Below are 26,469 nucleotides of genomic sequence, written 5' to 3'. Positions count from 1 at the left end.
ATCTAGATTCATAAAAATAAATCTAGACAAGTTGTGAGCACATTTGAAAAAGACAAAGATCTACCATCCTTAGTAAATTCTTTAAAAGACAAAAACACTTAAAACAAGAATATGTGTCTTTAGGACAATATGCCTTATTTCCATATCAAGTTAACCTTGAAATCTTGGTCAAAACCCTAATTTGACGTACATATTTAATACATGTAGTTCACTTTGATTAAATTTTTAAACAAAGTTAAAGTTGATTTGACATCAAACTTCTAATACCCTAATTCAAAACTTTAACCTATCTTTAACCAAAAGTTTTAACCGATTTGGGATGGACAGATTAACAGATGGATGCAGACCAGAAAACATAATGCCCCTCTTCTATCATAAGTAGACTCAAAGAATAAGAAATTCACTAACACATTCCTGACTTTGGACAAGGACAACTTGTTTTTATCTGAGTGCTCAATCTGAAACATCCAGGTTCTAATACCATAAGACTGTCATATAGTACAATAACATGTCAATGAAAACAGTTAAATAGAAAAAAATCCAAACTCCAAGGAAAATTCGGAACAGAAGTTCCTTTATCAAATGGCTCACACACATCATAGAATGGGAATAAACTGTCATAACCTTGACTTGGTGCAGGCATTTCCTCATGTAGAAAAAGGTGGACTAAACCTGGTTTTATAGCTAGCTTTGAAGTTAGATACCAATACACTGTGTAGTTAAAGAAGCTAGCATATAAATGATACAGATAGTAAGTATGACTTAGTACATCAAATATCCAGTCTGCCTTGGTGAGTGAACAAAAACAAAATTTCTGGCCATAAAATTTTATTAATAAAGCCATAAATATACAGACAAAACATTAATATATGATCCAAAAATGGAGAATGGCCAGTTTACAATGAATAGCAAGAGTTACAGTTCTGCTATCTATTGTTCATATGAATTTTGTGTAAATGAATTTAGTATGCTTGATAATGTGGTGAAACAAACAATAAACACAAAAACATAAACAAAACAAAACAAAACACAAATTATATATACTGTGGATTCATTATTAATCGTGGGTTACTGAATTTTGTGGATTTCGTTGTTACCGGTGAACCAGGAAGTTAATTCAACAAATAACAAATTTCCTATAGTCCTATATATAGACATTAGCAAAACTACGAAATAAAATATCCACGAAAAGTTTTCCTCAATCCACAAAAATTGGTTCCAACGAAAATAAAAGAATCCACAGTAGACTAATAAAAATTCTTCTTACAATATGGCACATGGGCACATGTCACAATCTTAATCTTCTTACAATATGGCACATGGGCACATGTCACAATCTTAATCTTTAACTAAACATGGAAATTCTATTTATAGAAATTCAGTCAAAACAAAAAAGAGTAAAAAAGAAGGAGATAAAGTAACAATACTGGCATCTGAAATATGAAGATTTTACCTATATGCTGACAAACATGATTGACTTTTGCTTAATGCTTAATGTCCAGTTGCAAATAGTTTAAGCATATCCAGGACAAAATAACATGTATAATTCTATGACTATAAATGATAATAAAATGTAACTATTCTGTATCTAACTATATGATTTAAAGTCATAACAAATTATTTAAATTTTCTTTTGTGCAGAGTTAAAATGAATTAAAAATTTGACATTTGATTTATGCAAACAATATTTGAACTAATTCTTCTCCTGTTTCTTGGGATCCATATTTATGAAGTTCAAATTTAAATTTTTTTTGTAGGGGATAGCTCTTATGATACCAATGATATCTATTTGACAATTTGCAGACCATATTCAGCAAACCATCAAGAAATATCACAAGGAACACGAAAACTATGGTTCTGCAGCTAAATTCTAATATGACTGATATGTTGTGAAAATATTAACTGAAAATTAAATGAGCTTTAATGCAATGAAAACATTCGGGAAAAAAATAAAAACAATCTGTAATTGTTCATGAAAAAGATGTGATGATTTGTGTAAAATCTCTATATATTTCTATTTTTGCATAGTTGTTTCAAAAAATTATTTTCAACAGCTTTATATTTTTTTAAACATATATCATTTTAGTCCAAGTAAGGCTCTTAAAAAACACACATAAGCAAATGAAATGTGGCTTTATAATGCGACTGACATTTGGTGTTTCACCATGAAATGCTGCTCTGCAATAAGAAACAGTATCTACTGAAATGGACTTTATAGTGGAGAGTTGATTTAGAAATGGCATGCAGCTAAATTTTTTTTATCAGTTTTGACTCATGTTTAAGATCTGTGTCAGTTTTCTCTTTCCTCCTAAAGTTTAAAAAAAAGTTAAATGATGCACTTCTTTTTAAGCATTTGTGAAACTATTTCCACACACTATTTTCTATAATTATAATTTTGTGACAATAATTAACAATGTAATATCATCATCAACAATAAGGCAGGCTGCACATGTAACCTGAAAAAAGTTACACATGTTATAAAACAAATGTCTTCTTATGGATTGAACTCTCAAAATGCAATGTAAAAATATTTGTGGATTGAAAACAAAATACCACACACAATATAAACTTATCACAATACTTAACAATATCTGTACAAAAACAATACTAAAATATATAAGAAATGTTCAAATGCTTCATGCTTCCATTAAAAATATATATTTGAATTAGATTTTAAAATCACTGGAAAAGTAACATTTGAACAAGGATTCAATATCTTGTATTCAATGTAAGGAAAAGACAACTCTATTTGCTTTGATGTTAAAATGTTGAAACCAATAGATTAGAAATCATTGAGAAACTATACATGATATATCCCTTAGTTAAAGCTACCAGCCCAAAGCTATAAGTACAGTGCTACTATTTTTGGGTTGTTTTTGTTTTTGCTCTCAAATCTGCCATCATGAATTTTCTCTCTACATGTATATAGATAGATATAGAACATAAAAAATGTAAATGTTAAGCGAAATTTTAAAATAAAAACGCATGATCCCTTAAGAGACCAACTAATCTTTTCACCAACAAATTTTACGAGAAAAAAGGATTTAAAGTCGTTAAAGAATATTTCGGAATTCAGAGCGATTTTAATGGTAAGATTTTTTAATCAGCTAATAAAGTAAAATCACAAGTGTGGTATTATTTAAACATTTGAAACAGAAATAAGTTGACTTGTCAGTATATTGTCCTCATTTCTACATATTTGTATCTTACTATACTGATATTCAACACGTTTAAAGATCTTTTATAGTTAAAATGATAAATTTCACAAAAAATAATTCAAGAAAATGTAAGCCATAAAAATTTCAGTTTTAACTTACTATCAGCTTTGTGGCAAGATTTTTTGTGAAAAAGAGTTACAAATGACAAAATTAAGGTGTGACATACTGGTATTAAACCCTTATTTATATAAATGACTAAAACAAAAAATAGAAGAAATGTCAGACTATTCATATCTACACTAACAGAGAAAGAAAAAATTTCTAATTATTAATTTATTATTTTTTTTTATATCTTTTAGAGAAACAAACCGTCTTTTTTTATAAGCAAGCTAAGCTAATAATTTGAAATAAAAAAGTGTACATGCTAAATGAATATAAAGATGATATGCAATAACAAGATGAAAATGGCGCACTATTTTTTTGTGTTTTTTTCTACTTTTTAATTTTTTTTGGATTTTTTTTTTTACAAATTTTTGGATTTTTGTATATCTTAATCTTTTTTGATTGTTTTTTCTTTTCTTATTTTAATATATATACATTTATATGTACATTAATAACATGATGGCCGATTTTCAAACTTGTTTAATGAGAAGCAAACAGGGATTATAAAAATTGCAATAAATAATAATGGACATAATAGATGAAGGGGAAAGAAACAAACTTTGAAATGCTAAAAACCTTCTGACGCTGGCCAGAATGAGTAAAAACATGATAGTCAACTTAAATAGAATATCTCAATCAATGAATTCTAGATCTAGTGTTAAAATTATTCAATTATACAAATTAATATTGATACAAAAATTCAACAAATTTAACAAATGTGACTGAAGTGCCAAGGAAAAAAACATCACAGCAAATTTAACAAACAATTTATTTCATCTGTACTTTTCCCAGTGTTCATGAAAAATTTCTAATCTCCTCTTGTTATACATGTATTATGATAGCCTAAGATTTTATACAAATGATCTACACAACAGGGATTCAAAATAAACTAGTTATTTGTGAAAACTTATTCTCTCTTTTTTTTTTGGTTTGCACAGGGCCTCAGGAATAGAAATGAAAGAAACACACCACCAAGAATTGAAAATGAGTAAATGAAGGCTGGTCCGTATCTATCTATTTGTCAATAGTCAATTTAACAACATTGTTCTTATCACTGTACCCTGTTTCCATTCCATGGCTTTGATCTTTTATTTACATGAAAGCGAAATTACCTATATACCACAGCTTTATAATTTCCGTCAAACATCTCGTCTGCACTTTATTAAATCAAGCTGATGTCTTTTTATGTACCAACCATAATTGCACTTGGGATCTTAACTTATGTTACACGTACCATAGCTATGAAGCAAATTCCAAAAGAATGATGATGAAATACGGCATTGCCCTATTAATGTCATCATACGTTGTCATACAGTATATATGTCATCATACAATATATGTCGTCATACAATATACAATATATGTCACCTTACAATATACGATATATGTCATCATAGAGTTACTACAAATGGAATATATAGATGACTACACACACTATCAAGCTTTCATTTGAGTCAAGTTTTTACATTGAGACGTCTGGAGTCATCATCTTGAGAGTATACCAGAGGTCCTCTCCTGGGAGAATGGTCCGCTGTGGCTGTGATATGTTTGGAGCTGCTCTTGGCTGGGCTATAGTCACCTGATAACAAAGAATCAAGTATGATATAGTTACATTAATTGTGATTTAAAATGATTAATTAATTGTTGCTTACTCAACTTCAAGTAGCAACTTTTTTATGTACATCCTTTGTTTTTCTATCATAATAAGAGAAAATACCTACAAATAATTAATATAATAGGCTTGCTCAGCAACAGGGGATAACAAGGATGATGGAGGGAAATTTGGACAGCAAGGAAAAACAATGGTATGTTTGATATGAGTTTTATCTGTGTTTTTCTTTCTTGATGGAGATGAACATTTTGTGTCATGGAGCAAAATCTTGTGGTTTAAGTTTTGGAACATGTGTAGTCAGTGTTTTAAACCTGCTCCCATATGAAAACCAATTTACTGATACTGTTTTTTTTTGTGTGTTTTTCTCTTTGTAGCCAAATTGGCAGCAATTCTTGGCAATCATTCATTGTTGGTGATATCTGAACTTTGTATATGTATTCATATAATATAATTGTCATAATCTCCATGATTTAAATTCTTTTAAATTTCTATTCTCCAAAATGGTCGTAAATGAATTGCTCTTGAAAATTTAGTAAGTTTGAAGTATTAAATTAGTTATATGGGAAAACAAGTCTTCTGTAAAATGGCATTGATCTACTGGTAATGGCAGTGATTTTACCTTTGGAACTTTAGGTGACTTCAGATCTTTAGTTGTGTAACCATACTGCTTGTCCTCCCCTGTCAACAACAGGTTGAGGAGAACACTGTCGAAACTGGACTTGGCTAAAAAAAAACCAATAAGATAACACATGAGAACACTGTCAAAACTGGACTTGGCTAAAAAAAAACAATAAGATAACACATGAGTACACTGTCAAAACTGGACTTGGCTAAAAAAAACACAATAAGATAACACATGAGTACACTGTCGAAACTGGACTTAGCTGAAAAAAAATACAATTAAATATAACATGAAATCTCTTTTCATAGACAGAGAATATTGAATAAAATGAAAGAGATGTGTTTTATATGATTTGTCGTTTTACTTAGACATATATGCAAGCAAATAAGATGACCCATGTGCAAATGAAAGAAAATGTACTTCAATAGCCAAACTGTAAGTCTGTTAAATTAAATTTACTCTGAAAAATGTTTATAAATCTAACATCTTCTACAGACAAAAAAAAAGAAGAAAATTCATATAAAAAAAGTACAACTGCAGAATCAGTAGAACTACATTCTTTTAAAATTTATTTGGTTTAATTCTACTAGTTGCTGAAATGTGTATCTCACAAAAACTTGACTTAAATCCTGGAAACCTTTGCCTAGAGTATGACATCATCTAGTTATTGTTACATATTATGTGTACTTCCTGGGTTTTTTTCCAAGAGAAAATAGCTATTGATGATTGGTAGTTGGTGCTGGGTGCCGGCTATTGTGGCGCTTAATATTTTTTGGTAATTTCTGGATTTTTTTGTTTGTTAAATAAAAACTTGCCTTTTGGACTTGTGTGTGGTCCAGTTTCCCTCTTAAACATCTTTGCAGGTGGTCCCTTCTCAAGACTGCTCTTGTCTAATGGTCTTTTCATTGAAAGGATCTGTTTATCCTGTGGCCTCTCTATACTGGATAGAGCATTTTGGGCTTCCAATAAGTCTCTAAGGCTTGAGGATGTTTCCTTTGGCGGATCTGGGAATATCTTCTCCTTCGGTATAAACACTGACTCTGTTCTTTCATAGAATCTGAAGTAAGGAGAAATTCTAGTTGTAATTATTCCAAATTACTGTTAATTCAGAAATTATTGCGTGCATTTATTATTGTGATTTTGTCATTTTACACTAAAATGCAATTTTAATTTTTGCAATATTCAGAAACATCCTGTTTAATTTATATAAAAAATTTTAAATGCAAGTAAATTTTTGCGATTTTAACCCTGTCGCATTTTTTGCAATAATAAAACATCGCAATAATTTCTGAATTTACAGTACTCAAAAACTATTGTAAAGAAAATTGAATAGGTGAAGTTGATAATGTAACTTCTTTAATTCATTGGTAAATCATTTTTATCAAAGTCACAGCCTTTCTCCATTTTGTACATGTATAGTCTATCATGTAAACAGCAATGCATGAAAGTGAAGATTGAGAATGCATGTTTTGAGTTCAAATTTGCTTTAAAGTAAAATACACTTTTAAAAGTTGCTTCCATTTGTCCTTAATTCCTAAACTGTTGGTACCATAACCCCATAAATCATTCCCAATCTTCCTTTTGTGGTAATGAACCTTCTTGTAAAATTTCATAGAGATCCATTTACTTAAAACTAAAGTTATTGTCCTGAAACCAAATGTGTCTTCGGACGACGAAATCATAGCATTATAGGAACCCCAAATCTTTTTTGGGGTCAAATAAAAACTCCATCATATATAGGTCGTATTGCATATTATTTGCAACCATCTTACCAACTTACATAGGATTGAAATCTTTGTTTAGCCCCAGTAACTCTTCACTTGTAGGTGGGTAAAGCTGAAAGTCATTTTCTGCATTCATTGATATATAGGGAGCTCTCATGCTCAATTCCTGTGGAAATAAAAGTATGGTTCAATTTTCAAATTCCTAATATTTCTACTTTGGTTTTCATATAGTACAACATTCTATTTCTTCTAGTACATTTAAGAAATAATTGATGCCAGCTATACTTTATTGTAGTTTTAACATGGGTAGGCATTATATTCGTGATTATTTTTGCCAGAGCGATAGCGAGGGCTAAAATAACACGAATATAATGCCTATCCATGTTAAAACTAAAATTAAGTATAGCTAACATAAATTATTTCTATTCTGATTAGGACAATTACGGTAATTTCTATGTTCGCTGTGTATAAGTGTACAGTATTTATGTAGGCTCTTCCATCAACCTCCCTGTTGATTTTTATCCAACTAGTTCAAACCAGTTTAATTTGGCAAAGTTGTATTTCTAAAATTCAAAATTGAAACAGAAATTAACAAATTTATTAACTTAAACAATATTTGTGTCACAATATAACAGAAAAGTTATAATTCAACGTCTTTTTCTTTGAGGTCAATTTCTGACATGCACATTTTCAAGTCAGTTGTCAATGGCGGTGGATGCACAAGGAGAATCGGGTAGGTCGATCTTTATATACTAAATTAATTGTAAATGTTCCGCCGGTTATTGTAGCATTGGTAAATATGTTCATATCTGATAGAGGATTCCTTGATAAAGTTGTGCTGACATTTGAGACTTGGCAGGAGGGGCCCATTGACAGAGATTCATTTATACTTGCTGTAGTCCAAATAATTATGACGTCTGGCAAGGCTATTTTAATTTTTTTCTGGGACGCCTTCCTACGACGGCGTCCCAGAAAAAAAAGCCTTGCCAGACGTCATAACTATTTGGACTATACTTGCGGTAGCTACACCCTGTAAAGTTGATGAAAGGGCACGCCTTTGTGCATCTGACGATTTCAAATGCTGTATTACATGATGATTAAAATTAATACTGAGTGACATTCTTGTTGCATTTGTAAAATGGATTGGAAATGGACTCCGAAACCTTGGTGGTATATTGGTAATTACGCCTATTTTTTTATAGGAGAATAGGGTTCGATTCCCTGCTAGGGTCAATCCATTTTATCATAAATATGAAACAATTTTGTCATTTCAGTACAACAGTTATAATTAACCTATACTTTATTTTATATTTTATCGTCAGATCATGATTCAATGAAACTATCATATACATGCCTTTTAACAGGATAGATGAAATGTGTTTTCAGAGGGAGGGATTTTGAAGTTAGAACAGCCAACATGAACGTTGCGATATCTAGGCCAAATATGTCAATTTCGAATTGTAACACATTGTTGTCATTGTAAAAGTATTCGTAACAAAATGTGTATCATTTTAGTGTTTGAAAGTGTCCTAAGTTAATGAAATACATTAAATGTGTATACCAATTTGATAAAATTAATTTTTCTGCCATAGTCAATATACACATGTGTAAACTAATTTTATTGGATAATAAAGTATGGTTTCTTTACAAAGCTAAAGAAGCACGTCATATTAGAATTCCTAATCAAAATTCAAATAGTTATCCTGTCAAAAGTTATAGTTATACAAATGCTTGTATCTTAAAGACATGAGAGCAAAAAAATAATTTTGTTTTGATGCCTTACACATGTTACTGCTGAGAAAGATATTATGCTGTCCTAATTTTTAAGGTAACTGCTTTTGTTTTTATTTTTAAGTTTAGAAACACTGAACTTCAATTTTCCTAGTAGAAAATGTTGAATTTCAAAATTCAATGGCTTTTGTCTTATAATTTTAATAAAAATATGTGTGCAATTTCGGTATTGATATAAACAATATATTTCAAACAACTGACAGTTTTAATATAATATAAAACGCTTTTGAGCCTTTCTGATGAAGGTTAATCCAGAAAAGCACTTCGGACGCATGAAATTAATAATGTGTTGTTTTCATTCATCAGCTCAGTAGTCAGTACTTCCACTGACATGGTTTATAACAAACTATATTTAAGGTGGTACCTAACACTACAGGGAGATAACTCTGTAAAATCAGCTATACGTTTTAATTACGTTGTGTTGTAAAGGGAATATTAAGCTTCTCAATCATCAAAATAAGTGTTTGTCAAACTGCTATATAACCAGTGTAATTTTTCTGACGAAACGGTTGGTTCAAAAAATTTAAAATTTTTATATTTTTATTAAAGTCTCAAAGTAAATACTTTGACAAAGTTTTATGAAAATTAAACGAGCCAAATTAATTTTAGTGAAAGTGTTGGGTACCACCTTAATTGCCAGTTTATAAATTTTGAAATTATACAGAAACTAAATTTTCAACTCCTCAGGCAAAGTTGGCCTCAGATGGATTAGGCTATTTTTTATTTATTTTTATAGCTCTTCAACATTTTCCATTCACATACATCCTTGGCTTTCTAATATTCAACTTTGAGCATTCCTGATGAAGGTAAATCCTCAAAAGAGTTTCGGATGCATGAAATTTATAACAGGTCCCACATGTGGAGCAGGATCCGCTTATCCTTCCTGAGAACCTGAGATCACCCCCAGTTTTTGGTGGTGTTCGTGTTGCCTAGTCTTTAGTTTTCTATGTTGTGTCTTGTGTACTATTATTTGTCTGTTTGTCTTTTAATTTGTTAGCCATGGCATTGTCAGTTTCTTTTCGATCTATGAGTTTGACTGTCCCTCTGGTATCTTCCCCCCTCTTTATAAATTTGTTTTTAATTTTTTTGCTTACCTCCAAAGTATCATTATTGTTACTTGGTAATGCGTCAGTGAAGAAAGTGTTCATAAAGTCCATGTCATTCGGGTCGAAAGGTGCCAAATAATCCTCTGGTGTTGGAGGACTGGGCTGCTGAAATTAAAAATGTAAATATAAAGAATATTCTCATTTTCATAACTTCTAAGGATTGCTGCAAAGTTATAAATGATTGTATTTTGAATTCCTAATTAACATTTTTTTTATATTAAAACTCATAAACTTCTAATCTACTATTGACATAGAGATATGTCTCTCTTGTTTCACAAAAAATTCAGAAACAGACAATCTGTCTCTGAACCATCACCTGTACAGGGCAGTGCCTTGAAATAGTTGTTTAACTTACATGTTCATAAAGAAATGCAACTTTATAGAAAATATCATTTGTGTATCACAAGTAGTTTCTATCAAACTGACATTTAAGGTGGTACCTAAAACTACAGGGAGATAACGTTTTAATGACGTTGTGTTCATAAAGGAATATAAAGCTTCTCAATGATCAAAATAAGTGTTTGTCAAACTGCTATATAACCAATGTAATTTTTCTGACAAAACGGTTGGTTCAAAATTTTTGAAATTTTTATATTTTTGTTTAAGGGTCAAAGTAAATACTTTGCCAAAATTTTATCAAAATTAAACGAGCCAAATTAATTTTAGTGAAAGTGTTGTGTACCACCTTAAGCAGAAAATTAAAAAAATTGTTGACACCATTACTGATGCTGGAAATGCTACACCTATGTTGTTCGTTTTTTATCATCATTTTGGTTTGATTTGGTTTTTTTCAGGAGTTGTTAGACTGTTCACCACTTTTCAATGTCTATACTATGTTACTTACTCCTGGCGACATTACTGGAGTTGTACCAGTACTTTTAGGTTTGTCTTGACCACGACAAGCAATGAAGCTATCAGGCTCTTTTTTAAAGCTTGGAAAGAGATCTTCAGCTTTCTTGACATTCTCATCTGTTGTAGGCTCTTGAAAAAAAAGCAACATACAAAATAAGTTAAGTTAGTAGTACAATATCATAATTTTGTGGAATGAGAAAAAAATTGTATTTTCTTGAATATTTAAATTTGTGGGAAAAAAAAGAAGAAAAATACTTCATTGAAATTTAAAATTCCTAGTTTATATCTCCACCAATGAAAATGAAATCCATGATAAATGTTATTACCCAGTGTCCATTGTCCACCCAATTAAAGATTACAGAGGCTTGGTAATAACATCTATCATGGGTGATATGATATTGTGTTGTATGGTTGTTGTTTATTCAACACAAGGAGCCGGAAAATACTGAAAATTTAACATTTGTCAGAGCAGAAACACAACTGTTTCAGAGAGGAAAATTCCAAGTCTGACATTAGATTTCATATGTGTAGGAATTGATACCTGATAAATCAAATCCACATTACTTATAAGTGAACTCCAAGTAAAAGAATAATATTAAGTCCTACATACAAACAGAATTCTTGTGTATAAAATACTGTAATCTGATGTTAGCATGAGTACACAGGGAATAACAACCAAGAATTATTTTGGCATTTTTGCTGTTTTACAAAATGAATTCACTTGCTATTTTTATCTGTTGACCTTCAGTTCTATAACTGGAAAACTGATGGAAAAAAAAGGACAAAATATTATCTCCCTTACCAATACAAAGGGGAAATAACCAGTGTTAGCTCCAGTTAATTCAGTGCAGGTGATCTTAAACTATATGTAAAACTCAATATTTCTTATTTTTATTAACATATTGTTACTGATATAAGAGAAGACAGATTAAATACAAATTCTTCTATCTTTTTCAAGGATTTTCTTTCTTTTTTTCCAATGAATAATTATACTAAATGAACCTATATATATTTCATAATTTGAATTTCAATTCAACTATCAAATGCTGAAATGTGTTTTTAAAATATTTCATTTTATATTAATATCAAATGCTGATATTAATGCAAATAATTATCCTCTTGAAGTTAAAAATCTTATTAAAATTCAATGCCTTACTATTATAATGTAAATTCATTTTGAGAAATATTATCGTAGAATCATTTCCTATTTTCTATTACATAATTGAATTAAACATCTGAACATACATGTCAACCTCTGACAATGGGAAATCATGTCATGACATGACATGATACGTCAAAAAGCGTGTGAAAACGCGTGACGTAGATACGGACTTGTTAATATGAATGTGGTAATGTTCATAATTTCATACAAATTTGTGAATATAAAAAAACAATATATATTCTACTGTGAACTTTTATTGTATTAAACAGTGGTCTGTTATGTTGCTTTTAAAGCACCACCACTAGGCACATATTAAAAACAACTGCAAGTTTCAAGTTTAGTTACATTTATTTGATAACAGCACACAATACAAATGTAACATAGTCAAGCTCTGATCAGAATTCAGTGTCAATTTCTTTATAATTAAAAAGGCTCTCCCACAGTAGGAATTGATATTTGACTGAGCTTCATCAAGATTTGAAAGAATGTCATAATGTTGGTGTTTTTTGGCAATGTAAAATGTCATCTATTATCTCTGCCACAGCTCCCATTGCTATTGCCTGGTTAAAACTGGGAAGTTCATCAGAAGAAAGTTGGTACTATGAGAGCTGATCCAACAGTTCTGTGATATTTTTATATCCTGATGGCCTGTAGAAATCTGTTGCCGTGTTGGCTAGATTTGAAACTGAAATTGAAAATTGAAAAATGTTTATAAATTTGATTTCCATTAGATAAACATGTTAAATGCTTATTTAAATAGCTATTGTATTTCACTCTCACATGTATTGTTTTTTTTATCATTGCAACATAGAATGCACAACTTGTCACTCGATCATTTAAACTCGAACTCCAAAATATAATTTATAAATCTTGAATCTTGCCGTACACATCGTTTTGGCTTAACAATCGGCACTTTAGACGACGGTACAGGCCCTGAAAGTGACCTCTTTCTGTGCACATTTCTCCTATAAAGTGAATTTGAAAGAAAGTCATAAAATCGTTAAAACTAATCACAAATTACTTACCTTTTACCGTTTGTCCATATAGAAAAATAAACAATGTTGCAGCCAAACAATTACTTCGAACTTTTCGGTATTTATCGCCGAATAATGAAAAAACCCGAGAATAGCGATATCACTAACGACCAAAAAATGAAAAGAACGAAAAAGCGTGTAATTGCGTGTTAAGTGGTGAAAAGCGTGTACACGCCATGTGACAAAATCCTCGCGTGTAAACCGTTGAAAAAGCGTGTATTACACGCGAATATCATGTCACTTGACATGTATGCATCTGAATACAGTATAATATGGGGTTTCCATTTTCAGCATATTTTACAGGAAATGTTTTTGAAACTAGATCCAGAAGTATGACACAAATTTCCCGCCCTCAGCAAGTGTCTAAATCAAAGTACATATAGTATTATTACAGATGAACTTTTATGCTAATTTAAAGAAAACTACACGGCATAGACTTCCCATTGGATAATTTGCAAAAGTAAACTGAACAAGAGGCTGTCACAACGACAGCAAACCGGATTTATTAACATTTATTTGTGTCCTGGCAATATCACGAGAACCATTACTGATGAATGGTGAAAGTGAAAATCGTCAATATCAAATTTGACCTCCATTTTGTCATCAGTTTCAACATATTAAAATTTAAAAAAGCTTAGATTGAATGGTTCATGAGTAAATGCAACAACCTGAATGGAAACGCCATTTTACGATCTTTCAAGAACCATAACTCCTGAACGGTAAAAGTCAAAATCGTCATTATTGAACTTGACCTCTATTTTGTCATCAGTAACAACATATTAAAATTTCAAAAGCTTTGGTTGAATGGTTCATGAGAAAATGCACGGACACGACGGGAAAAACCATTTTTCAATCTTTCAAGAACCATAACTCCTGAACGGTAAAAGTCAAAATCGTCATTATTGAACTTGACCTCCATTTTGTCATCAGTAACAGCATATTAAAATTTCTGAAGCTTTGGTAGAACAGTTCATGCATAAATGCACGGACACGACTGGAAACTCCATTTTTCAATCTTTCAAGAACCATAACTCCTGAACGGTAAAAGTCAAATTCGTCATTATTGAACTTGACCTCCATTCTTTCATTAGTAACAACATATTAAAATTTGGGAAGCTTTGGTAGAACAGTTCATGCGTAAATGCACGGACAACTCCATTTTTCAATCTTTCAAGAACCATAACTCCTGAACGGTAAAAGTCAAAATCGCCATTATTGAACTTGACCTTCATTTAGTTGTCAGTAACAACATATTAAAATTTTAAAAGCTTTGGTTGAACGGTTCATGAGTTAATGCACGGACAACATTTGATTGCCGCCCGGCCGCCCGCCCGGCCGCCCGCCGTACATCCCCAAATCAATAACCGACATTTTTGTCACAAAAATCCGGTTAATAAAAACATAACTTTGACCTATCAGGGTGTATATTAGAGTAGCAGGTAAAAACCGGACATTTTTCACATAAATTTCAACCATATCTGTAGTTAAAAGGCAGACATGTGGTCTTTTTTAGCTGACTTTTCAGTATGGGCTTTGCATCTGTTGAAGGCCGTATGTTGACCTAAAGTTGTAACTTTCTGTGTCATTTGGTCTCCTGTGAAGAGTTGTCTCATTGGCAATCATAATACATCTTCTTATTTTATATGTATAAAGCAAGCCATAATATTCAATGTAATGGTTTTTCAAGTTCTTCAACTCCACTTTATTTTAACACTTTCTTTTCTTCGATAAATAAACTTCATTGCTCACCTGGAGAAGCAGCGAAAGGCAGTGCAAGTGGTATACAAGCATCTCCAGCATTAGGTGCCAGGTGAGTTAGGTCAATGGCGGTATCTGCCATCATACCTGCAAAACAGAAATAATATTGTTATCTATAACCAACCTATAGCATCTAGAAAAAATCTAAGTATAGACTTTTTTCCACATAAAACTTTGCTGAGATAATTACATGTTTTATAGTTCTTGTTTTATTCTACTTCATTAATGTCTGGCTCATAAATTCTTAGTTTCATCTGTTTAACAGAAATAAAAAAATATGATTGATAAAAAAATGTCAAGAGAGTATGATGGAAAGTAAAAGTACATTGTTCATTTGTAAGAGTCAAAAGCAACAGATATTTTTTTCAAATAAAAAAATCATTTTGAGTTTATGTCAATAATACAACAACATATAACCAAAGACAATATGTCAGCCCTAAATTGGCCTACTCCTACAACTTTTGTATAAAGATATTAGGAACAAATAATGAAATGGCCAAATGTTTAGCTGGCTATAGAACCAGATTTATTTCCTACATTTTCCACATAAGGAAATGCCTGTACCAAGTCAGTAATATGACAGTTGTTTTCTATTTATTTGAAATGTTTGAGCTTTTGATTTTGCCAATTGATATGGGACTTTTCGTTTTGAAGCTCTTTTTTTTTCTTATTATGTACATCAGTCTTTAACCCTTTACTCCATGGTTTTATTTTTTTACATACTTGATTCGCATAGGATTTTTTCAATAAAAAAAATCATCAGGTTTAAAGTATTAATGCATTGCGAAAACAAATATTTCATCAATGAAATTCCAGTCAGATATTCTCATGAATATTCTTTTTATATTAGATAAATTTTTTAAAGTCTGATAAAGTTTTTTCGTAGGCAAGATGTTTCAACTGAGGCACTACACAGGCCTCATTATAGAGGAAAGGATTAAAGAGGCATAAAATCACCATTAATTGATAAGTTGCAAATGATAAAACTTTGATCTGAATTATTTTGAACATATATTTACTGTTAGTCATGCCAGGAGCCATGTACATATCCATTTCTTCTTGGTTGATTTCTGATTTAGGTTGGAAGACGTCCTCAGTGCTTGGTTTGAAAAACTTCAACATACTGTCTTCTTTGATTTCTTTCTGGAACCCAGCCAGAATCAAATTCTTCTCTTCAACACCACTACAAAAAGACAACAAAATTGCAGCAATGAATATTAGCATACAGTCAAAGAGATACTGCATGGATTGACTGATTACTGACTGATTGAAAGAGGGACGAAAGATACCAAAGGAACAGTCAAACTCATAAATCCAAAATAAACTGGCAACGCCATGGCTAAAAATGAAAAAGACAAACAGAAAAACAATAGTACACACGACACAACATAGAAAACTAAAGAATAAACAACACGAACCCCACCAAAAACTAGGGGTGATTTCAGGTGCTCCGGAAGGGTAAGCAGATCCTGCTCCAAATGTGGCACCCGTCGTGTTGCTTCTGTGATTACAAATCCGGTAAATAGTCTTATTGACTCTAGAGGCAATTATATTTTCCTTGTGGTTTATTCTTCAATAACAGAAACCCTTTGGTTTTTAAAATGTATCTGGCATCCAAATCTTATAAATTGAACATTCTATAATTGTAGCATGACACAGATATGTGACTTTTTTTACTTCAATATCATTGGCTTGATATCATTACTAGTATACTGTTCCACCATTTCTGTTTATATCTGTTTTTATCTTTTGTTTTAGACAGTTACTGTTGTGTTTTATAAATTTTTTTGTTTAAAAACATTACTTTTGTTTTCAATTCTCAATTGTTTTTTATTTTTTTTCCCTTCAAATTCACATTTTATCTTAAATGGGTAAATATTTCTTACATATATATAAGTTTTTTTTGATAGAATGAATAAATAAATAAGCAGATTCCTTTGCCTGAAAAAGTTACATTATAAAACAATTGATCGTCATCTTACCAACAATATGAATAATAAAAAGAAAATCGTTAGAATACAAATATTTTGAAAACTTATGGCTCATTTTGAACATTTTTTGTCATGTGTACTTTACCTAAGTACATAGTGAACACACACAACACTTTCTGGTCTGTGTGTACGATTGTTGTATATGATTGTTGCCTGGGTGATCACCCATACATAGCCTCCATTCCTGGCTAAAAATCTGTAGCGTTCAGTCATAACTTGTCCCTTGGAAAACACTGTCAAATATAAAGAAATTTCATTTTTATTAATTAAATGCAAGTAAATAATTCCTTGAAGGGTGGTTAGTACAGCAGCAAGTATTACATACATATTTAAAATCTTAGTCACATAAATATACTGGTACCATGACTGCTGAGTCTGCAAGCTCACAAAGTAGCTGGCCCCAGTTAGATATGTGTCACCTTAACTATATTGTTTTCTTTTTCGGCTGACCAGTCATTACATTTACTTCTAATATTGCAATTTATATAGAAAGCTTCATTAAATCATCCCCAATTTTGACATATTGGATTTGTATGGCCAGTAATCATGGTAATGCATGCATAGCAGCAGATGCTTAATCTGTCGACATTCCAAGTGTGACAACTTTTGGATATGTGATTCCCTCAATTTTTATGTGTTACCTTAATCAAGTTATGAGATTTTAACATTAGTAAACTCCTGTTACCTGAATTTAATTCAAAATATACATAACTTGCAGAAACGTGGTCTGTGGTTACATTTGACTTTTTATCCTTAGGGAATTCAATATTCAGATGTTTTTCTTATTGTGACAGTTTTGTTTATAGTCTCTGTTAAATTTATTCACAATTTTAGATAATAGAGTCTGTTTTATTAAGAGCTCTAAACATATTGTATACAGACCATATTTTGATTTTTCAATTTCTTTTTTTTTGTTGCACTGTTGGGCAGCTGTCTCACTGACAATCACCCTACATCTTCTTATACTCATATGCAATGAGAAATTTAAGAAACCCACAACAAAACTCTAAAAGAGTCATATGTAATGTTTTTACTGGTTGTGGACATATAAGTTATAGGCTCAAGAAAACAAAATATATATATAATATATATAATATATATGTAGAGAGTCTTATAACAACAACACTTTAGGGACTGCTGCAGAAAATTTATTGATCGACATGTTTCGGTGCATAGGGAACCGTCATCAGGCCCTAGGCACCGAAACATGTCGATCAATAAATTTTCTGCAGCAGTCCCTAAAGTGTTGTTGTTATAAGACTCTCTACATTTTATGTTTTTATCATAACGACCCTGCATACCCTCGGGTATCCACTTTATGGACTCTACTGTACTACAGACTCACCAGGCGTTGGTTCACTTTCGTTTGTAATTGATATAATATATATGTATAACAAAAATAAATTTCATTGCAGAGAAGTAAGTGAATTTGTTATAATAATCATATGTTATAGAGGTTATATTAAACATCCCCTTGGCTTGTAGTAACTTTTTAATAGACATAAGAAGATGTGGTATGAGTGCCAATGAGACAACTCTCCATCCAAGTCACAATTTGTAAAAGAAGAACCATTATAGATCAAAGTTTGGTCTTCATCACAGAGCCTTGGCTAAAACCCAATCAAATTCAAAAATCCACTTACATTGTTTGTAACATTTCTCCAAGTTTTCAGAGTCTAAGGCATGGTGGTAGTTATAAATAGATTCCTTCTCCAAGCTTTCACTATCGTAACCAATCAACTTCTCAATTCTGAATAAAATAAATAAAACATAAAACAATCATTCAAACATGAAAATCACCTCAAATGTATAACACAATGAACCATTTTAATATATTTCTCAGTTCTATTTTGGTACAAAGATGGACATTATACTTTTGGGTCACTGTTTTATTTATTTTTTTAACTTATTTTCAGTTAGTTAGGATCAATATGGTGCCTTGTATATTCATAAACTACTGTGACGTTTTATTAATGCCGAAATGTTACTGTATCATGTTCACAATAATAAAAACATGCCTTCATGATTTCAGTAGCACGTTCAGTAGTGAGTTTCTTTCCTTCACCAAATTTTGCAAGGGCATTAATTAGATCTCAAATTGTACCAGCAGATCACTGATTTGCAAAAACAGACACATGCATTAGTCTCTAAACTTAAAGGCCTTACAGTTGCCTATAATTACAGTTGCCTATAATTGCTCTCATCCACTTCATTTGAACTTTGGTGGATAGTTGTCTCATTGGCAATCATACTACATCTCCTTATTTTTATATGCATGTACATCACAATATCTTGTAATGTATGTTACCTTTCATCACAGTATGTGAATGTCATATCCATGTTGTGTTTAGACAGAAAGGTATTGCCGTCCAGCGGAATCTCTATGTCAGATGGATGTGGGATCGGCTCTCCCACAGCAATGTAATACTGCTGAGAATTATTCTCTTTATTCTCATCACTTGTTTCTTCTATCTCAAATTCTTTAAATTCACCAGACAGTCTGATTACCTAAAATAAACATATGATTTATTAGAACAGATTATTCAAAGGATTTTTTGTCAAACTGGATCAGTGATGAGTAAATGTTTGTCATACTGGATCAGTGATGAGTAAATGTTTGTCATACTGAATCAGTGATGAGTAAATGTTTGTAATTGATTGCTGGTGTTTAATGTCACTTTTAGCACTCCATGCTTTCTAATGGCCAGTTTTTTACGGGTGGAGGAAGACAGAGTACATGGAGAGAACCACATCTAGCAAGAACACTGACTATCTTAGTAAAGCCAGATTGGATTCAAATGCACAATGCAACAATTGGGATTCAAACTTACATTCACAGTATTGACGAACTAGTAATAGTGTAATAACTGGCCAAACGGGTGTCTTTTACTTTGCTGCCACCACCTGTGTTTCAGGTACACAGGAAACCTCAATAGACTAGAATTACTAGTCTAAAACAAAACAGAGAATGGTTTAAACGCGGGTGTACTTTATATTCGGAAGTTATTATCTAAGGTGGAAGAGTTCAATTAGGTTGAAGGGATTAAAACACCTCACTATCTTTAACCTCAAGAATTAAACGTATAAATATTTAAATCGGGGGAGGAGATGAAAATTGTAAGGGGGTATTCAGATACGCTCTAGTCTGTGGAAATCAACACACTCCTGTCATGTAGTTTATAGAACAGATTATCTCTGTAAGTTAGAGGCAGAACCTCTAAAGTTGACATATAAACTAGCACTAAGGAAGTGGAACCGAAGGACTGGTACAAACAGACTATCGCACAAATGAATATTACTGTCTGACAATCAAATAGTCTCTCGCCTACGCATAGCAAGAGGGTCTATTCTCTCATGAGACAGTCTTATGTCACCAACAACCAGAGACCAGTTGGACAACAATGGCGTATTATGTGTTTTCAGCAAGGAAAAGTAAGATAAATGTAAGCATAAAGATGTTTTATCAGTAAATTCACAGATTGTTCAGTAAACAATATTACACAGTTTCTATCTAAATTATTTACTACAGTGTTCAATAAACTATTAAATATGCTATAACATTAACATATATTATATCTATGCTATCTTCTAATAAATTATATATTACAAATAACCTTAACTTGTTATATTTAATACTATGACTTCAGCCTCCTGGAGTAAGCACAGGAAGACAACTTCAATCGCTGAGATTGAGATTATTTAAGAGAAATCTAATTATTCTAGCTTCTTACAATTCCTAACCTAACAAATATTCAGGATTTACAAATATTCTCTCTGAATGCTGGAAAACTCAGCAAACAGGATACTTAACAAAATGTCCTTAACACAATGGGAGTGGGAATGGGGAAGGCATGTAACTTTAATCCTTTTACCTTAAAGAAACAGGTTAGCAAATAAAATCTAGCCTGAATAAATAGACCAGCTATTTATATGTACATGTATGTGTACAATTATATTAAATCCATTTTTGATTCTGATCTAAGTCTTAGAATACAAAGACTTATAATGAACAGAAAACGTCCAAAATGTTCTAAACTGCAGTAAAACTGCTTAAACTACATGAAAATCATGATAGAAATATGATAAACATCAGCTATCAACTGACCGAAAATCTGGCAACATATCCGTAGGTCTGACAAAGTAGGAAGAGCCCCTGACAAACAGGTGAGCCAAAATTTGTTCCTGTGAAAAAAGTTCCAGTGGAACTATTATCACAGGAAATATGTTCTGGGAGAACTTTTTTCATAGATAATTTCAATATAATTTGTTCCATCTCTATGAAATAAGTTCCACACTTTACCTGGTGAAATAAGTACCAGGTTGGTGAAATTTGTTCCTTGCCTAGTGAAATAGGTTCCAGGTTTATGAGATTTGTTCCTTACCTGGTGAAATAAGTTCTGGGTTTGTGAAATTTGTTCCTCACCTGGTAAAATAAGTTCCTAGTCTGTGAAATATGTTCCACTGGTTAAACAGGTTATGTTATATACTGAACATTTGTCATCAATGAGTTTAAAGTTATCATTCAAGTGCATTATAAAAATAAGTATATTATATTGATAATATAATACTGAAATGAAAAATGTAAATCATCCAATAATAATCTTGTGGACTATAGCAAATGTTTAATTATAAACGTAAAAAATATCAAAATGACAGTCCCACTTTGAGCCAGAAAAGAGTAGGATAAGAAAAATCTTTCAGAAAAAATTAAAGTCAAAGATGAACATGAACATATGAACTAATTTGAAAAGGACAAAATAACTGATTAATGATTCCAAAAGACATGAAGAAACAAAAGACACACTCTTTTGAAACTGTTCCATGACAAGTACATGTATGACTAGAAACAGGCCCATGACAGTTAACAGGAACCAAGGAGGAATACCACATAAAACATAGATACAAATTATGATAAATTACCATCGCTTTATCCTGTAGAACTTTACAGTCATGTCTACAATAATTGCACATGTATCCCATGCCAGCACACTCAGTACAGCATTTAGCATGTTTAGCTTGCTTTATAATTTAAGTGTAACAAGAAAATGTTTCGCTGTGCAATATGTTGCAAAGGTACTTATTTCAGTGAAAATAGGTTTGAGAAGAACTTATTCATTGATTTCTTTGAAATATGTACATATTGGTCTTAAACTAATATCACAGGAACTTATTTAAAACTTTTAATATTAACTGGAACAAAATTCATGGAGCTATGATATTTGTTCCGGAACTTATTTCATATTTGGTCAAAAAATTAGTTCCGGAACAAATTTTACAGTGCTGGAACATATTTTCTGTGATATAAGTTCCGGCGGAACATATTTCCTATGAAATTAGTTCCAGCGGAACAAATGTCACGCCGGAACATATTTTTTGTTACACAAGCTTTATATACCCGACGAAGCTATCGGGGTAACGAACGGTTCTTAACGGGGAAACGAACGGGGAACTGTGAACGGGCCTGACAAGAACGAAAATAATCCCCGATTGCTAGAATTAAGTACATAAAAACGTAAACAACATGTTTACGGAACAGAAAAATCATCTTAGTATCATTTACAATCACAAACAATATCGTTTTAATACAATAATCCCGGAATAATCAATCTACAGCCGCTATAGTATTCATACACTGTTTTACGCTAGTGGTACATAAAGTTCACTGAGGTTACACACAGATCACCTCATTTGCATAATCAATACACAAAAATCATTGTGCCGGAAATGGCGACTGAAGTGAAAGTGAAAGTTTACTACAAAAGTTATCTCGTTTATACAACAATAAAAATGGTTTTACACTTGGAAAACGGATTACATAGAACACTGAAAACATAATGAATTGAATTAAAAAGGTGAGAACCGGTGTCAAACTTTAAAATAGCCAAACATCGAATCATAGGCGATAACAGGTGCTCGACACGAAAATACACATGTTTTCCAAGGAATTTCGCTTGGCCAAATCATTACAATAGTACTGTAATAGACTGCTTAGAAAAATCAAGGCCATTTAAATGTTTATGGAGATTCTTCTTTAAAAATAAAATAAAGTTCTTCTTAACTGATTTGTTCACTTTTCTTAAAATAAATATAAATGTTCTTCATTCAGACTGTAAATATCAATGAGCTCTTTGAAATGTTCAAAGAAATTTTTCATAAGTACTTGTGGGCACTGTTACAATTCATAAAGGCAAAAATATCTTTTGTTGACCCTAATTTAAAAATTGAATCCCCTTATATTTGCAGAAAGGTTGCTTATTAAGGATTTGTCTTTATAGATGGTATAAAAAGATCAAATAGGAGTTGATGAGTGTTTCAATATGAATGTACATTTATAGTGTGTCTTTTCTATGTTGTGATGTTATACTACTGTTTCAGATAAGGGTGAAGGTCGGCACCTGTTAAAACATTTAAACCTCCTGCATTTAAAATTGGGAAAAGAAACAGGGAATGTGTCAAAGCGACAACAACCCAACCATAGAGCAGACAACAGCTGAACCACCAACGGGTCTTGTTTTTGTTTGCACCTGTCCTAAGTCAGGAACCTGATGTTCAGTGGTGGTCGTTTGTTAATGTGGTTCCTCCCTTGCTTTTTATTTTATATAGATAAGATCGTTGGTTTTTATATCTGAATGGTTTAAAACTAGTCATGTTGGGGCCCTTTGTAGCTTGCTGTGCAAAGTGAGCCAAGGCTCTGTGTTGAAGGCTGTACTTTGACCTATAATGGTTTACTTTTTACAAATTGTGACATGGGTGACGAGTTGTCTCATTGGCACTCATACCACATCTTTTTATATCTATATATCTTGTCATCAGCCATTTAAAGATACAAATTCACTTGTATAAATAAACTTATTGAGTATGTTTAGAATACAATTTTGTTTTTTAATTATCCTGCTGCTATAAAAGTAATATTATTGAAATGTAATTAAAGTTTATTTTTGGAGCACTCTTTATGTCATTATAATGTCAGTTTCTGAGAATAATGAAGACAAAGCTTGCAATTTAAAACCAGAAAATTAAATTGGTACTAGATACAAAGCAAACTAAAAGATCAGTGAGTCTTGCTATTTGTAACGTTTCTAAAACTACAACCAATAATTGTTCATATTTATGACAATATACAAATATTTGCATGTATCACATGTAATTAAATATTCTTTGAAAAACACTATTGGAAATTAAAATCCACTTTGTTGATAGTACCTATGAGAGCTGTCTCTATCATCTTCAATCTACCTTGTCATTTAATTTTGTATTTTGATGTAGCATGATATTAACATAGCATTCAACAAAGGTTTTTTGGTCTCAATTCTACTGAGACATTGACGTAACATATTTTTTTTTTCAATCCTTGGAAATTAATTCTCTGATGACAGAACATTATTATATAAGAAGAAGTTCTTCTAATGCTCCAATTATAAAATATCATTATGCTTATGCAACAGATATAAATTGATCTTTCAGATCCCTAATTGGCAAAACCTCTTACAAGTGTTTGTTTCAATTCATTTCTTCAAACTGAAACCAAAAGTAAAAAATTCAGCTCATTGAAACAGAAAGAGAAAACTTTGCATTGGTAATTTGAGATTTAATGAAATGAAGTCATATTTAACCATTGAGGATAATTGACTGTCTATTTCAAATAAATTCAAACATTTATTTACCATAGATATTCTGTATAATGACACTTTATAATACAGTGAAACATGTCTGAACCAAACCTCTTCAGGAATTTTTTTCAGTTTTGAACAACGTTTGTTTTCATTAGGTTCACAGAGCATACAATTTGATATGAAGATGCTTTTAAAAGAACATGTTTGGTTTATACTAGTCTTTGGTTTATACAGGATTTGGTTTAGCCAGGTTTCATTGTAAAATGTTTTAATTATTGTGTGTTGCAATATCCATAGAAATTGATTAATAGATGTTCTAGTACTACCAAACTTGATTGATCATGTCTAGACAAAACATGTATAAGTCTATAGTTAATAAAGATTCTTATTTCATTTTATGGTCTGGGGCCTAGGTACATGTAGAAGAGTAGTTTAAGTAGTCCAACTACTGCATCATTAGACTGTCAACACTAAGTGTATGAGTTCAAACCCCACTGATGCAGGTGTTTACATTTCCAATCTAATTTGACTAGGATTGTCAGTTTGCCTGTGTACGGTTGATGCTTATTTCCAACTTCCTCCACAAACAAAACTGATCCACATTGAAGTCAATAGAGCTGAAAATGGCACTTAAACATCAATCAATCAATGTTATTATGGCAATAATTGCAATGATTGCATGATCAATGTTGGTAGCTGGACTGCAAGTTCTTCATCATTTGTTTGATTTTTACATAATATGTTCAGAGGCAATGTGGTAAAAGGGGATTGTTTAATAATACTTTGTGCCTGCAATGAGCAAGGCTATCTTGACATTGTGTGTTCACACCCCCTTGAAATCAAATAAGCACTGTTAAAGTCAACGTTTTGTTCAAATTGTGACTGTAAAGTCAAGTTCATGAGTCCAAAGAACCCCCCTTGGAAATTCCTGGCTACAGCCTGGTGTTGTTTACCTTTGTATGTATGTCTGTTGTGTATATTTCTGAGAAGCCAGGTGTTTGTGATTGGTTATCTTCGCTATCCAAGGATTATGATCCAGTCTCTTCCTCTCTCTCTGTAGAAGAAGGGACTGGATAGGAACCCTTAGTTATCGACTACATGGCTGGTGTAGTCTTATGTAATATCTGATATTTAAGGTGATTCCTGTTCCATTTTTTCTATAATATCCCCAAATTAGTGATCTTTGACAACTATATCGAAAACTCAATGGTATTTTTAAGAGTACTGTAATAGAAAACACAAGGTTTTTATCATCTGATAACTGTAACAATTTTTTATGCCTATTTATCAAAAGTAATTGAGGAAATAAATGAATGAAATTATTCAACTTATTAAAATATGAAAGTTGTATAGCCTTTTTAACCTCCTCCAACACATGCTCATTAATTTCATTATCAAAATAGAATGAAGTAAACAATCTAATTCAAGGACATGTCATATTACCAATACAAATGTTTTTTATAGCTTTGTAAACTAGATATCATATGCATTTAAATACTGCAAACTCTGAATACGAATAATATCAAATTAACTCAAAACAACATGAAGGTCTTCTTTAGTCATCAAGATTTATTATACCTTTTTTGTGCCTACTATTCTACAATATCAGATAATTTGATTTGTATAGCAATGAATTGTTCTCAGTGTACTTGTATTTATGCATGCCTTAAGCACTGGACTATGAAATCGTTAAAATATTGTATCTTTTTCTGTACTCATTGTTGGTCAATGTCAGTCATGTTGACTTTTAATATTAACCTTTGCACTCACTTGGGAGTTTGAAGATTTTTATTATGTCTTAGAACTGGACCCTATTTTACCTAATTCAGTGGTTGTTGTTTGTTGCTTTGTTATGTATATGTTTTTCGTTCATTTTATTGTACA

At 31.6% G+C, this 26,469-nt stretch overlaps 1 protein-coding gene across 3 annotated transcripts in view; it reads right to left on the bottom strand.

The window, feature by feature from the left end:
• Nucleotides 1-811: 811 nt before the first annotated feature.
• Nucleotides 812-26,469, bottom strand: part of LOC139514264 (hypoxia-inducible factor 1-alpha-like) — a 58,553-nt gene continuing 32,895 nt past the window's right edge. Inside the window, exons 5-16 of one of the 3 annotated variants that reach the window (XM_071303213.1) lie at nt 19,281-19,480; nt 18,616-18,722; nt 17,058-17,205; nt 16,001-16,164; nt 14,973-15,068; nt 11,020-11,156; nt 10,164-10,280; nt 7,335-7,444; nt 6,370-6,611; nt 5,794-5,816; nt 5,552-5,632; nt 812-4,899 (exon numbers count right to left, since the gene is read on the bottom strand). In XM_071303213.1, coding sequence (XP_071159314.1) covers nt 4,783-4,899; nt 5,552-5,632; nt 5,794-5,816; nt 6,370-6,611; nt 7,335-7,444; nt 10,164-10,280; nt 11,020-11,156; nt 14,973-15,068; nt 16,001-16,164; nt 17,058-17,205; nt 18,616-18,722; nt 19,281-19,480 — 1,542 coding nt within the window. In that variant the 3' untranslated portion in view covers nt 812-4,782. Of the gene's footprint in view, nt 4,900-5,551; nt 5,763-5,793; nt 5,817-6,369; nt 6,612-7,334; nt 7,445-10,163; nt 10,281-11,019; nt 11,157-14,972; nt 15,069-16,000; nt 16,165-17,057; nt 17,206-18,615; nt 18,723-19,280; nt 19,481-26,469 lie in introns of those variants that run through there. The other 2 variants (XM_071303211.1, XM_071303214.1) reach the window with 2 other exon arrangements.

Source organism: Mytilus edulis, chromosome 3 (assembly GCF_963676685.1).
Source record: "Mytilus edulis chromosome 3, xbMytEdul2.2, whole genome shotgun sequence".
Lineage (NCBI taxonomy): Eukaryota > Metazoa > Mollusca > Bivalvia > Mytilida > Mytilidae > Mytilus > Mytilus edulis.
This window is presented reverse-complemented; position numbering and strand designations above follow the sequence as displayed.